General features: G+C 39.0%; 2 protein-coding genes across 5 annotated transcripts in view; both read left to right on the top strand.

Annotated features, from left to right (window-relative positions):
* Positions 1-111: 111 nt before the first annotated feature.
* Positions 112-12,765, top strand: dmbx2 (diencephalon/mesencephalon homeobox 2). The gene is made up of 3 exons (XM_078258615.1): positions 112-8,856; positions 9,572-9,747; positions 11,848-12,765. The coding sequence occupies exons 1-3, from the start codon at positions 8,691-8,693 to the stop codon at positions 12,298-12,300; spliced, it is 795 nt and encodes a 264-aa protein (XP_078114741.1). The 5' UTR covers positions 112-8,690; the 3' UTR covers positions 12,301-12,765.
* Positions 12,766-13,937: 1,172 nt separating this feature from the next.
* Positions 13,938-15,877, top strand: part of csnk1g2b (casein kinase 1, gamma 2b) — a 46,335-nt gene continuing 44,395 nt past the window's right edge. For 2 of the 4 annotated variants that reach the window (XM_078258617.1, XM_078258619.1), the window contains exon 1: positions 13,939-14,087. The gene's annotated coding sequence lies outside the window, so the exon portion shown is untranslated. Of the gene's footprint in view, positions 14,088-14,253; positions 14,338-15,877 lie in introns of those variants that run through there. The other 2 variants (XM_078258620.1, XM_078258618.1) reach the window with 2 other exon arrangements.

Consider the following 15,877-nt stretch of genomic DNA (forward strand, 5'->3'; position numbering starts at 1 on the left):
AAAGGTGCAGTAGGTAAGACTTTTATAAAACTAACTTTCTGTCATATTTGCTGAAACTGACCCTATGTTCTAGTAGAACTACACGAAGCGGGGGGGGGCTTAGTAGACAGTTTTGGGCTTTAGCGGAAAGGAGGGAGGGACTAAGAAGTTGTTGATGTTCAAATTTTTTGGCTAAGTCCTGGATCTTCACAATCCTACCTACGGCACCTTTAAGATGATAAGTTGAATCAACACACACTGACAAACATTACAGACAGAATTGCTTTCTGTTTACATTTTCTCAGTTTGAAAAGTCAGTTCTTCATTCAGAATTTACAGCTGCTGATGTTGGAGTTCACAGATATGTAAAGCTGCTCCCAGTGATTGTTTATTTTTCAAATTATAGGTGAACAGGCTGTAGGGACTGAAATCGACACCAACCTTAATCATGCTTAGAGTTGTTTTTATTATTATGAAAAGAAACAATGACCTATCTTAACATATATTAAAAACAAAGCAGGTTTCCATCATGTATGTTTTCTTTAAACTACAAAAAAAAGACTGGAGAGGTTTAACTCAAACAATGCATGCTGGGAAGTTGACTTATATGCTGATCATGTTTTTTAAAAGACTTAAAGTACATTTCGCTGATAATACTTTTGTTCCAGAACTTTTTCTTGTTAGTATAGCTAGTATTATAGAAGTATGGAATAGCTAGTATTTTTACAGTTTTATTGCAACTTTTTGCTCCATTAAAAGATCTGAATACTTCCTCCACCTCTGCTGCACAAATAGTTTTTGACAGTGTGACAGCTTTTTCTCAGTACAGTGCCGGGTCTCTTGTAGTCTACGGTATATGTCCCTTTAACAGCAGGTGCAGCGGCTGTAATTCTCCTTTCTTCAGCAGATGTGTAAATTGGGAAAAAATGGGAGAGAAATGCTAAACTGAGAGGCCCATCTTTTCTTCGGTGTGTTTGCCTGTTAAGCTCCTCCCGTCACATGTCAGTATGCATTTCCCCAGGCCGGGCCACAGACCTCAGGTATTAAAAGAGCCAGTTAGCTGGGATCAATACCTACACAATGTTCCAGTGACAGGGAGGGGGGGCTTCCTAGTGTTTATTGAGTGTTGCAGAGATTTTGAACATGTGGAGCAAAGCAGCTTAGAAGGGTCGTCTTCATTATCAAATTCGATCAGAGCCTCTTTCTCTCTCCCCTGTGATCACCTTTGACTAGCGGGGGTCACAAGGGGGAAGCTGCAGGCCGGGGCCCCGAAACTGAGCCCATGCTGGGAGATGAAGAGCTCCATTATCTCAGCGAGAGCCAGAACAAATAAACACTTCACTGCCTGCAGACTGAAACCATTAGTTCATTCATTCATTAGTCGAAAATCAATTTTTTATTAATTGAGCAAAAATGTCAAATTCACTGCAGATCCAGCCCTGATCCTGAACCTACTGTGACTTTTGTCTTTAGATGTCTTGTTTTGTCTGACTATCAGCTCCAAACTCAAATATATTCCGTTTACTATCAGAAAAGACAAAGAAAAACAGCCAATTTCCATTTTTGCTTTAAAAATGACATACGATTATATGTTATATATAACAGTTGCCACTAACTGATTATTTAACAAATTATTTCAGCTCAAATGGTATTTTTAGGAAAAGCTTCTCGATCTGTTGCATCCTTAGAATAACTCATCTGCATCTCTGGTATTCTGACATCTTTTTTTACACATAACCGAATAAGACCAGAAGATGGTTGAAAGTATATTTAACGAATCATAATACTCAAGGCAGAACTTAAAAGACGTTATACATGTAACTTAATCTTGAATGCATGAGAAACAGTGGAGAAACGCTAACGGGTCAGTCTTAATACACAGAAAAAGGAAGGGGGAGCCATTCAATCTAGAAAATATGCTTATTTTGTGCAAAAGCGTGGTGGTCTTCCTCAGGAAGCATCCATATTTGTTCACATATTTATCATATTAAATGTTCTCCTTTTCCTTTACTCGGGGGCTCCTCTACTAAATCCTGTGTAACTTAATACCTCTTCCATTTGGATAAAACTCAAAACTAAATCTTTGTTTACACAGCTCGTATTATCACTAGGTCTTAAAAGATGGTGCTGAATAGACGATGGCTTAAAGAGGTCAGGGTCTGTTTTCTCTCTCTGTTGGTCAGAGTTCACCCCTTGCACCCCGGTCTGGCCCCCTGTGGGTGCCCTTGACCCTCGGGACACCCACAGCTGCCTGTCCCCCGCTCTCTCTCTTTAATCTATTGCACTCTCGCACAATTAAGAGACTGATGTTTACTCAGTCCCTCGTATTGATCTGCTGGTGTAGCTGCTTATTGCCGCGCTCCCAAGGGCTGCACAGGAGATCATAAGAAGCTAATTGGAAGGCAATAAGTCTTAAGTTCTCATAAAGGAAGAACTATTAGAGTGTAATGCATTTCTCAGACTCATTTTAGATCGATAAAATCAGACTAATGGATTGGTTTGTTCGCTTAAAATGATATTCTCCTTTAAACTTCACTCTCTGAACCAAAGCTACGTGTGTGTGTGTGTGTGTGTGTGTGTGTGTGTGTGTGTGTGTGTGTGTGTGTGTGTTAGATTTTTTTGTGTGTGTGTACTTGGTGTGTTTGCTGCCGGGTCAATGTCACTCTAAGCTCTGAGTGTGTCATAGCCAGTGTCAGGCCTCACAGCGTGATCCTGGGGCTTAAGAAGAGCGACTGAACTGCGCCCGCTCTCCCCGTCTCCCTCAGGTCAAAGGCCAGCCGGCCCTATCGATTCCCCCCAGATGAAGAAGTCTTTAGCTCTCCCCTCTTGGGCCCACACGCTCCCGGACTATCATCGCGGCCCCAAAAGGCCTTTCAATTGTGTTTGGCATCCCGATCGATCCAGTTGGTGTCTGAGGGGGGCCTTCCTTTGAGATAACTGACAACTACAAAGGTCCCCTCCTGACAGGCTCTTGTCAATACAAATTTCCACTATTGATAAGTAATTAAAGAAAGCCTGAACATAAGGGGAGGATTGCTCGCTGAAACATCTGTTAAACAGGAGACATTAACAAAAAACCTCTTAGTGACAAAAAAGCCCCTCCACTCCACCCTCATTTTCTTCCACTGCATACCAATTTCCACCAATGCAAATTTCATTAATACATAAACTTTAATGAAACAACAGGTGCTTTGAGTCTAAAGCTGGAATTATGAGTCGATGATTTATTAGTCTATGGACAGAAAATGAAGTGGCAACTTTGTTAATCGGTTTATCGTTTAGGTCATTTTTCAAGCAAATATGCCAAATAATTCCTATTCCCAGGTTCTCGATTGTTTTTATTTGACTTTTTAATGTGATCGTTAACAATCCATTTGGAACGTAAAGGCTTTTGTCAATATTTTCCGTCATATCTTCCCACTAAACCTAAAACTTACAGCTCCCACTTTGTCACATTTGGACCTGTTGAATGCAAATATGTTGCCAGACCATCCACAGCTGAAATCCTGATGAGGAATTTAGATCACATTTGTTGAACTTAAGATGTTATCCACACTGAAGTAAAAATGTTTTAGAGCTAAAACAATTAGTTGATCAATTGGTGGACAAAAAAAGTAATCAGCCATTTTTAAAGCAAAAATGCCCTCCAAAAAATCACTTGTTCCAGCTTCTTAAATGACATTTGTTGGTGTTTTTAGTCTCCTTTTATAATAAACTACCTAATAATAAAAAATATCTTTGGGGTTTGGACTGTTGGTCGTTCAAAAAAAGCAATTTGAAGATGTCACTTTGGGCTTTATACATTTGCAATGAGCCAAAACGATTAACCAAGAGAATGATTGGCAGATTAATCAATAATGAAAATAACCATTAGTTGCAGGCCTGATTGAATCAAAGTGTTTCCTTTCGCTCTTTCAGTATCACGTCATCAGATAATTTTATTATTTTTGGAAGCTTATGAATCCTACAAAATCACAGCTTTTGGTACTGTGTTTATAAGTTGTAACCAGACTTTTTAAAAACGTTCTTAATGGTTTATAAATAATAAACTATTGCTTTATTGATCAGTTATAATCCATCAAAATGAATAACTTTTAGGTTGCCAAGTTGTGAAAAATCCTATTGGCAGCTGTTTATCCTTTCTATTTAGTAATGAAGTAATAAATGTTGGTAATCCTTTAATGAATGCTCGTGGGTTTCTCACTTTCTAGTCTCGCATTGCCAGACCTATCTCCACAGTCCTGTGGAGTAAGGTCTGGCTACACCGCACATGCTTTGAGTTGTTTGCATTTCTTTAAACCAATCACAATCGTCTTGGGCGACGCTAAGCTCCGGGCGCAGCGTCGGTGCCTCTGGTCTCGGATAAGAACTTGTTTTGGTGGAACATTTGCACACTGTAAAAGAAAAAACTACATACAAAATTAAACTATTACAATATTAATTAAACTGTTCACACAATACAGTAATGTGAGCTATTTAAATTAGCTGGATACGTGGTTATGAGTATTGTTTTACCAGTGTATCCAGTTTATCGCCGTGTGTACTTCGTCCACAGCAATCCCCCACCAATTGGTCCCAAAACGTTCCAGTTAAATAGTAAATGCTGTTAACATATTCTTTGTAAATCTTTACAACCATTCCCCGAAAGAACCAAGCAGCAAACTGCAACACTCAGAGGGAGGAAGGTGAGGTGCATCTGGTGCATGAGCCATGCGTGGGATGTCCGGCAATTATCCTGGAAATGTACTTCCGTTGTTCCGGACTACTTACTTTCTAATAATAATCATTAAGGCCACACTTACAAAATGTTAAGTCATTAACAAAGAGGTTTAATCATCAAGTCTGCAGTTGTGCGTGCTAATATATTGTTGGCTGCCCTTACTCCATAAACAAGTGGTCAAACCAGTCAAAGGGGTATTTCACAACCTGGCAACCTAAAAGTTGTTCTTGTTAACGGCTTATAACCGGATTACTTAATGATTTATTAACCATTATCATTGAAGGTATCGTCTGGTATCAAATGTTTTGCAATACATTCAGCATGCTCTATGTTTGCAACAGTACAGCAAAATATGTGCTAGGGCTTTAATTAGCTGAACTTTAACAACTTCATGTTATTTGCCATCAAGCGGGATAAAGACAGAATGTTTTGATGGTCACTATTCACGTCATTTTCTTACGGTAATTCCCTCTTGCTATGTGACAAGAGTTATTAAACCTGCGCGAGTTTCCACCTGCTCAGCGGTGAGTCTGTTGTCAGTGATGTGGCTTAGCCTTTTATTCACTGTAATCCATGCATGTGTAAGTGGATCCTCTAAGAGCAGGATAACTCCCTTTAAGCTTTTTTAAACACTACAGGAGGCACTCAAATCCAGTAACTTCTCATTTACCTCTGCACCTTGTGCTTTAATGCAAAACACTCACATCCTGGTGATTAGACCTACTGCACCAAGGCCTGTTTCTTATTTTGAATTCACAAAACTGCTGATTAACGTAATGGAATATGATGTTGTTCAGAGCTCACTGAGTGGTACAGTCAGTCAGCAAGTTTTGGATGACTGGGCTAATTGAAGAGGCCATTACTCATTTAGACCGAACCCTGGTCGTCTTCATTGGTAGGAGGTGAAGCCCTGCCTGGCCCTGCAGAAGTGGAAATGATCCAAGGAAGAGGAGGGGGGCGGTGAGTCAGTGGTGGCGGCTCTGGGATGGGGAGGGTCACACACAACCACACTCTTTGTGTGCCTCTAATCCCCCCAGCCAACAGAGCTTTGGCCAGGTTTCATCATGAAAGTGCCATGAAATAACTACTTTTTTTCTCTCCTCGCAGTAAATCTCCCCTAATCCTGCGGGCTGCGGAGACAAAGGCCTCTGGGACCTAATCCTGGAGCTTTTAGTGGGTCTGAGGGGCTGGCCGACAGAGCCTCTTCTAAATGACTTATTTCTATCGGACACTAATATAGCTTGACAGCCAAGAACGGCGAAAGGAGGAGGAAAGAAAAAGCCAGGGGAAAAAAGAGCACAAACATTTTCACATATTTTGGAAGTCTGAGCAGTGGATTGTGTGCAAGTGTGAGAAGAAGAAGTGAACCACAAATATTTGCTGCACACACAACTGTCAAGACATCTAACATGTTTATCTGTGATTATTAATACACAATCATGTGCAGTTGAATGGGGTGGAGGAATGTACCTGTAGCATCTTATTTAGCATCATTTATGTTTGTTAGATGAGAATGTCAATTGAAACTGAGAGCAGGCAAATGTGTCTGCAATACTTAAGTATATGCAACAAGTTGTACTCACAACAAAGCATTATTTTAGAGAATTTCACGCTCAGGAAGTTTACTTTACATTTTTATGTTGTAAACTAAGAATAAAAAAAGTAAATACAACTACATTTAAACACACTTAACAAGAAACTACCTTAAAACTGATATTTACATTCCTTTCTCCTACATCTTCTGAAGTACGATTACGTTTTTTCTCATCCAAATTGAGGATGTAAGGATAGATGAATGTTATACAGGTCATGATACTGGGCTATATTAATAAAATTAACTTGGCCTGATAGGAAATTAGTGGTGGGAGAAGTACTAAGATATTTTCCTTAAGTAAAAGAAGCAATGCCACAGTGTAGAAATAATACAGAATCACCCATTTCAGAGTGATGTATGTATATATATATCATATTACTGATTATAAGTATTGATGCATTAATGTGTTTATCAATTTAACGTTGCTGCTAATAAAGGTGGAGCCAATTTAATGACTTTATATACTACTGGGTACTGTAGCTTGTGTATTTACCTCCGAGGATCAATATAGTCTTATCTTGATCTATAATAATACATCTTAATTTATTTGTTGATTATATTTTTCTGAATCTGCAAAGTAACTATAGTAACAAAACCTTTTTTTAATAAATGCACAAGTATTTGAGCAAGAGGTAACACTTTAACCCCTCTACTTAGCAATCAGTATGTAAACATATATAATAAATGGATTATAACATATAATGAAGTTGTAAGCAGATATAGGTGTTTTTATGAATGTATTTGTCAACAACTATAACTCCTCCCATGGGCACTCATAAGTGGAGGCTGCTGTATAAACAGATAATGAATGACAATTTAGTAGAATGTAATGAATATAAAAGAAGTTATAATTGTTGACAAATACTGTACATTCATAAACAGTTGAAATGCCCCTACATCTGCATACAACTACACCATGAATGCTGTGTGGGTAAAATCTGAATCTTTAGAAATGCAAAATGGAAAAACTCGACCTAAAAAAAACTGTAATTAAGTCAAGTAAATGCACCCAGTTACTTTCCACTACTAGTTTATGGTTTATAAAATGTACCAAGTGTTTTCCTGTTTGCTGTTCCTGGGAAGACTCCTAATTTATCTCAGCGGGATTTTTAAAGAAATAGTTCTCATTGAGGAGGTTCAGATTAACTTCACATGGTGACAGTTTATGGGCAAAATATGGTGCCTGTTAGCAAAACAAACCCTTAGAGAGAGAGAAAAAAAAACGGGGAGACTGTCAAAGCCAGCGATCTGAGAAAGAGGACTGAGAAGGAGAGCACAATCAAAGGCTGTTATTTTAATCTGTCCTGCCTCGGAGATTAGCCGACCACATTGTTTTAATTGTTTTAACGGGAGGGAATGAAACGCTCGCTTATAGGGGGATCCTTGGCATAAATCTCTCAAGTTCAATAGTTTCAAAAAACTTGAGCTCCTTGCAACCCCCCTCTCTTCCCTCATCCCACCTAATCCCGGCTAATACCTTTCTTTCTATTGGCTAATGGCTGAGGGGAGCCTGGGTAAATGCTTCTTAAATAGTCGTGGGTGAGAATGGTTTCGGAGAATTTAGATTCGTGCCACGACAAAGAGCGCTGGTGTACGAGGGTTCAAGGCTCAAACTGGACTAGGAAATACTGGACTACACTGCTCACCAGGTTCAGACTTCTGTGCGTAAAAGCGCACCTGGATCTCACGCTCTAGTTTTGCAGGTAAACAGCCAAGGATATTGAATGACTATTTTTATTTATTTTTTTATCACGGAAGAAATCATAGAATGAGGAGAGGATTCGCGTATCTAAATTGTATGAAGGATATCAACGAAATCAGATTTTTGTTATAGCTGCTTTTATGGATATAAGATGTAAAATTGTCATCAAATTGGAGTATTTGTAGTAAAAGATCAGAAATGTCACCAAATTCGTAAGAAATCTAATAATAATAATACTTTTTTACTTCATATTTTTGAATCGCCCAATTTTTACCAATTCATACATACATTTTAATTAACTTATAAAATACAGAGTTGACAATCGGAACAGTGACTAATAACATGCCAAGAAAGGCGAAAAGGAGATTAATAGTAATTATAATACTTTAGGGAGCATTGAGAAATAATGTAAGTCCCTCATGTTCTGTCGTGGCCATGTGTTTTATTTGTAGGCTTCTCATTCCGACAATTTATCAATTTAAGTATCAAATAACAATAGATTATCTGTTCATTCTGTAGTAATTGCTCCCTTGACCTAATACTTTTAGCAGCTCATAATTGTATTTCGAACGTTTAAGAGACCAATTAAGCCTAGGTTTGAGAATAGTTCAGTATCGGCCTACTTTAATGCTTTCCATATTAAAAATACACCCTTCAGTCAGTAAAATAAGTATTTCTGTTTCCTTAGATTCAATATGAACTCGTTGAATTTCTGCGGGCCGTCCAGCGGTGGCGTGTATCCCCTCCACGGTGTTAACTCCATGCTGTTCGACCTGCACCACCAGATGGCGGAGCAGTACCACGTCTACTCTGCAGCCGGACCTGCAGTGCACACTCTCTCTGTGGCTGAGAGACTGGCAGGTGGGTCATAGTCCTGTAACACTTCAAGTGACTCAGAAACTTCAGTCTCAGAGTTTAGTCTAAAGTTTAAAATGATGTATCTTCTCCAGGACTAACATGTATTTAACTTAGCCTAATATACAGTGACTTTAAAAAAAGCTTAAATGAACATTACTTTTACTTAAGTAAAATATCTGAGTACTTATTTCACCAATGGTTGCTTTGTAAATGAAGATAATCCAAATAAGATATGCTGTATTGAAAGAACTGAAATGCCATAAATTAGTTTAAATGAGCTCCATCTCAACCAGCTTCAGCATTGCAATGCTACACATTAATGCATTTTGTTGCATTGTTTTGTTGATAAGACTTAGTTAAACTATGAATGCAGGACTTGTAATGGAGTATTTTTAAAGTGTGGTATTGCTACTCTGACTCAAATAATAATCTTCCACCACTGTTTATATCTGGCATCCACCTGATACAACTAGGCTACTGCACAACCTACTAGGAATTCATACTTTACTGAGCCTAAGAAAAGAGGTAACAATTTTCAAATAAAAGTCTAAAATAAGGTCAAACCTCCTGGTAGCAAAGAAAAACATTGAAATGTGGGAGAAAATAGAAAATGACGTCCATTATGATGCTCCTTATTACAGTAAGTTAAAGAGAACCTGAGTATACCTCCGATTATATGTTGGTGATGACTTTTTGTTTCTCTCTCTGTTTCGCCCAGAGCTTATCCTGGAGGCTCGGTATGGCAACCAGCAGAAGCAGCGCCGCAGCCGAACGGCCTTCACCGTGTCACAGCTGCAGGCTCTGGAGAAAGCCTTCCAGCAGACTCAGTACCCAGATGTCAGCATGAGAGAGAGGCTAGCTGTCTGCATCAACCTGCCTGAGGCTCGCATCCAGGTGAGAGCACACTCAACACCCAACAAATATTGATTTGTAAAGGTTTAGCTCAGGTTCTAGTTCAAATTAAACTTAAGTTTTCACGGCTGCAATTTCCCTGGGATTAAGAAAGTACATCTATCTATCTATCTATCTATCTATCTATCTATCTATCTATCTATCTATCTATCTATCTATCTATCTGTCTATCTGTCTATCTATCTATCTATCTAGCTATCTAGCTGTCTATCTGTCTATCTATCTGTCTATCTATCTATCTATCTATCTATCTGTCTATCTATCTGTCTATCTATCTATCTATCTATCTATCTGTCTATCTGTCTATCTATCTATCTATCTAGCTATCTAGCTGTCTATCTGTCTATCTATCTGTCTATCTATCTATCTATCTATCTATCTATCTATCTATCTATCTATCTATTAGGGGTGGGAAGAAAATCATATGTATCGTGATTTTTTTGTGACAATTTTTAAAATTGATTTTTTTACCCAGAATCTATATATATATATATTATTTTTTTTTTTTTTACCAATGATTCACCTAAATATTTTCTGTTTATACGGTACCGCTGATGATGACTACATCATATCAGTTTCCAGCAAAACAGAGCAAAAGCAGAAAATGCAGAAAATATATGTTATGTACTTCTTTAAAAATGAAATAAATGTCAGACTGACTGACTGCAATGTGATGTGCATTCTTTTTTTAGATAACAATTACTTTTTAGAAAGGTCTCATAATATATTATCTCTAGAAGTGCATTATTCAACTTTTATTTTTGTTAAAGAAGGAAAAGAAAATCGCAATAAATACTATCGAATCGCAATACTTCTAGAATCGCAATAAATAAAAATAACAAACTGGGCAAACAAATCAAACCGGCATCCATGTGTCATGAAAGAATCAAATCGGGTCAAAAGCATATTGTTTGTTGTTATGTCTTCATTTTCCTTTTCACATTAGAATTGCCTCTGAATTTCGACATATGTTCACATTTTTTTATTCAGTCTTTTAAAGGTGCACTATGAGTTCCTGCATGGTCACTAATGTTGATGTTCCAAGTACATTTCAAACAAAACAGAGCAAGCTCGCCCCTCATGACTAACTGACTGAAGCTGCAGACACACTTACCAGATGGCCGACCCTCGGCAGAAAAGGCAGTTGAACTGATCAGTCTCACCGAGTTTGTGCTTCAGAACACACCAAAGCGACGAGACGTAATACGTCTCCATAACAGCATGCGGCGCTAATCTGTATTGTCGCCCAAAAATGAAAACCGGTAGCTGATTGGACGAACACATCGCGTGGGTCTTGTTTCTCCAGAAATTCAAAGACAGACGGGCGGCTTGTTCAGAATAAGATCTCATATTGTACTAAAATAGTTCACCGAAACGTGTTTCTGAAAACATTTTAAGCGAGAAATAGGCCATGCAGTTGCTGAATCTGTCTTCATTTCAGATCAGCAAAGGTCAGTTTTAAAGATTTTCGTCAGATTTTGAGAGACTCTAGTCACACTCATTCCGCTCCCCGTTTCCAGGTTAGTACTCTACCAATCAGATGGGTAATTTGAGTCCGACTGCCGGCAGTGCCCGCCCCGCCGATTATACATGTCAAATCGGCCAAAATGAAGGCCGACGGCCCCTCGGACGGACGATGGCACAGAACACACCGAACAGACTCGAGTCACTGACCTCGCCAGACTGTCCGACGGACGATTATCGGTTTGGTGTGTCTCGGGCTTAACTGTCACTAACCCCCACCCCCTCCCCCAACCATCTTGTCGGTGATTGGCTGGAGTGATTTGTTTTATTTTGGTGCACAGCCTGTTCCCCTAGTGTTTTTTTGATGTTTACGACCCCTGTGTTGACCGGGCTTTTTCACAGTATATTCAGGGGGCAGGCAGCTAGCGGATCAAGGAGAGATGCCTATGATTTGAGGCAAAAATGAAATTGCGCTGAAACCATGCAGGAACTCATAGTGCACCTTTAATGTTGCTTTCCTTTTAAAGTATAAATGTTGTAAAGCACTTTGAAACTTTTTTGTATGAATGGTACTATAAAGATACATTTACCTTTGCTGTTTTACTCTCTCTCGTCCAGGTGTGGTTCAAGAACAGGAGGGCAAAGTTTCGTAAAGGTCAGAGATGCTCCCCACTCTCAAGAGACCACAGTCTGGAGGAGGCACCACATCGCAGCACCATGGGACAGGAGGAAGTCAGGGCCAAAGACGAACAGGACATCACCACATCACATGTTGACAGAAACATCCCTCCTCTTCATTGCTGTCCTCCTCCTCCTCCTCATGAAACAAAGGATGTTTGCCCCCCTCTCGCTCCTTCAGACTCTGATGTTTCACGGTGCCCCCTCCGCCTTCACTCTCCTCCACTTTTCCCCTTCATGGCGGGGGAGCGCTACAGCCACCAGCCGGTTGTAGGAGTGCTGTCCACCGAGGTCGCCTTTCCCCCGGTTTTCTGGCCCATCATACAGCAGCACAGCTCCGCCCTGGGGGTTCATCCATCATCAGTTACTAAAAACTGTAGGCTCTCCCTTTAGACTGCTTGTTCCCGAAAGCTGTGCTTCACCCTCACCTGGGGCTGTAACTGTAGACCTGTACACCTACAGTCGGAGATCTCTGCTCCTTGTGGACTCAGGTACACCTGAAGCAACCCTGTGTTGGAGAAGCACTTATTGCCTTGTTCCTGTAAACCTGATGACAGACAGAATATGAATTTTTATTATAGCTTTATTGAATGCCTGTATGTCTAAAGGGATGTACAGATGAACTGTCATATACTTTCAAGTCTAATTTGGGTCTGCTCACATTAACATCCTACAGGTTGCCAGTGGTGTGAGTTTGCTTGAAGGAGGCTGTTGTTTAATCCATCACAAGCAGTGTAAACACCACATTTAAAGATATTGTTGTCTCCTTCAACAATTTATCTGGCAACACTGCCAAGGAGCTACACAGTAATAATGATGGTAAACACGTTTGAGTGAAGTTCCTTATTGTAACTAGGCACAGCAACATAGAAATGGAAAATAAAATTATTTGTACCTGAAGTCTTTTTTTCCTTTAGTTCTTGTGAGGTTTAGTATACCGCCAGTAAAGTGGGTTTCACTTACTCAAAATGTTTTTTTGGGACACATTTACAAGACTGCAAGAATAATAAATTATATTATTGGTACTCATTCAGACATTTTCATCAAACTATTTGGTATGCGGCTGGGTGATGATTCAATTTGATCATTTATCAAGAGTAGAATTGTATCGGAATCAATTGACCAAGTATGGAAACACATACAAGGAATTTGACAGTTTTTCCATTGCTCTCAATGTACATAAACAGAAATAGACATACAGCTAAAACAAGGACAAGGGGCCATTCTGCATTATGTAGTGGTGGAAAGTAACTAATTACATTTACTCAAGTACTTTACTATTTTATGCTACTTTATACTTTTATGCCACTAAAATTCAGAGGCAAATATTGTAGGTTACTTCACTACATTTATTCAATAACTTTAGTTACTAGTTGCTTTGAAGATTCAGATGAATAATACAAAATATAATGAACAAATACATTACGATGTAATATTATGGATTAAGATAAAACTTTATTGATGCCCAGGGGGAAAATTCACAAGTAGTTCAAACAAGCCTCACCTTTACCAGCTTCAACATTAAAGTGATATGCACATTTATTAGAAAAATTATTCAGAAATGGGCCATACTGCATAATACTTTTACTTTACTTTTGTACTTTTACTTAAGTACAATTTTGAATGGATGGCTTTTACTTGTAACAGAGTATTTCTACACTGTGGTTACGTACAACATGACAACTGAGTATTTCTTCCACCTCTGTTAATTCAAAATATTGACAGTGGTCACCCTTTTGATACACCTGTGGCAAAAAAAAAAACATGTTTGAGAGGATCATATTTAGGAAACTAAATAATATACTTGTATGTGCACATGTTTACCAGGTTGTAGATGTTTGAATGTCTTCACACCTAGCTAAATGTGTCAACTAAATCGACCAGTTTGGAGTATGGATGTATTTCGAACATGGATGTAATAGAGATGAGATTTCGAGCAGTTACTCAACGCACGCTTGATGTTCTGCTTTATTCTCCAAACCAGTTACGTGAGTTTTTCAGCGTATCACAGCGTTGTGAGTGAGCCCATGACGCTGTGCCTGGGTATCGGCAGCGGAGGGAGGCTTAAAGAGACAACAGCAAAATCATAGCAACTTGAGGGCAACAGAAACGAAATAAGAAAGACACCCACAAACGAAGAACCATGACTTCGATTCCCTTTCGATAGCTGAAATTTAAAGGTAACACGCTTTCATTTGGCAACACAGATGTATACGTAACTGTTGTTTTTAAAGACACCGTCTCGCCGTACATTATCGTCCTTGCTAATGTTTCGTGTGCTAAGTTAGCTTGCTAAATGGCTAGCTAGCTATTGAGCTAGCTAAGCGGTAAGAGATCCCGGGGCTGCCGTGTGTGTTCAGGATTAAGGAGTTGCCCGGCAGTGGTCAGGATAATGGCTGGAATCTGAACTCAAAAAAACCACACTCTTAGGTGAAACAACGACCCCTTTTATCTTAACCAGTCGGTGACATTTAACTAGTTAACGTTACAACGTCACTTGTTATTTCTCAGTTATAAGCTAAGCGTTCACTAACTATCCAGGTTAATGTAACGTTAGCACAGGGACAATCAATGAATATTTTATGCTTCGACTTGTTCAATTTGCATTGGTTCGTTAACGATTTGCCAGCTTGTGTTGTTATTGTACAGTTTTGTTAATAGATCAGCCCTCGTTACATCGTTAGCTGTTTTATATATCAGGCGTTGGGCCAAGAGAAAGATGTTTTTGGTAGGTGCTAGCTAGGTTAGCTTAACACTGCTATGTGACATTTCGATTGAGCTGCAGCGTATAGATAACCGTCTACTCTAGATTAATCGCCGTTTATGCTGTTTGTATATAACGTTTATATATAGAACAAAAAAACGGTTAAACAGAAACCAACTGGCCGCGGGTGAACGATATCAAGCTAACTTGAGCTTGCTAACTAACACCAAGATAGCCTGAGTACGTTATCTGGCCTTGTCCGCCGAATCATCTAGCTAGTGTAATGGTAACACTTATGAAGACACTCATCTACGGGGTTTACTTGTAAGATTTAGTTTTATTTTTCTCATAACGTAAAACAAAGTTAGTGCTATCAAAGATATAGCTAGCTACATCAGGTACTTTTGAAACAACACACATAGCTACACGCACAGCTACACATTACCCCCCACACAAGATATAGCTAGCTACGCTTAAATATAATTAATATAAATCAATCTTAATGTTGTGTTAATGTTCATTTTGCTGTTTGTGTACTGTCCGAATATTTGGACACATTGTATTTTGATGCTTTGGCAACCTTGGTCATTGAAACTTTTATGCTAATAAAGACCCTTTGAATTTAAGTCTAACTGCTAAATGACAGCTGCCACTACCATTATTCGGTAGCCAGTTGGCTATGAGCTAACATTGATTAATATAAGCTCAAAAATAGAGATGTCCTTCTTGATACCGATTCTGAAATGTGAACGTAGGTATCGGCTGATACCGATTACCAATCGGATTCCAGTGCGCATTAGTTAGATATAGATTTTTTTTCCCCCCGTTGGTATCACATCTGTGCATAGAATAGTGTATACACCGTTACCGATTCCAGCATTTTGGGCAGTATTGGAGGCATTTCCAATATTGGTATTGGTATCGGAAAACATCTCTACTCAAAAGGCAGATATATTGTACCATGGGAAAGGAAAATGTGTCAATCTGGTCCGGGTACCACTATTTATTATTGATTTGAGTCTCTCTGTTGGATTCATATTTATTACGTTTGAAAATTGTGTCGTTATCACTAGCTCACTGTATGGACTAGCTAACTAACGTCTATTGTAGCAAGCTGACGATAGAACCTAGTGTTTAGTTTTGGCGAGGTATCATACCGTTTTTTTGTCTCTGTATTTGTATGTACCCCATCAAGACAAGTATGGGACTACTCTGTCACTATTTTGTTAACAACTTGGTTGCTATATTAAACAGTTGACATGAAAA

This window comes from Sander vitreus, chromosome 9 (assembly GCF_031162955.1).
Source record: "Sander vitreus isolate 19-12246 chromosome 9, sanVit1, whole genome shotgun sequence".
Classification (NCBI taxonomy): domain Eukaryota; kingdom Metazoa; phylum Chordata; class Actinopteri; order Perciformes; family Percidae; genus Sander; species Sander vitreus.

What these genes read in the sequence shown, in the direction of transcription:
- dmbx2 (XM_078258615.1), top strand. Translation starts at nt 8,691, where the DNA reads ATGAACTCGTTGAATTTCTGCGGGCCGTCCAGCGGTGGCGTGTATCCC. An exon ending in TGTGGCTGAGAGACTGGCAG is followed by an intron (nt 8,857 to 9,571) that starts GTGGGTCATAGT and finishes TGTTTCGCCCAG; the next exon opens with AGCTTATCCTGGAGGCTCGG. An exon ending in TGCCTGAGGCTCGCATCCAG is followed by an intron (nt 9,748 to 11,847) that starts GTGAGAGCACAC and finishes TCTCTCGTCCAG; the next exon opens with GTGTGGTTCAAGAACAGGAG.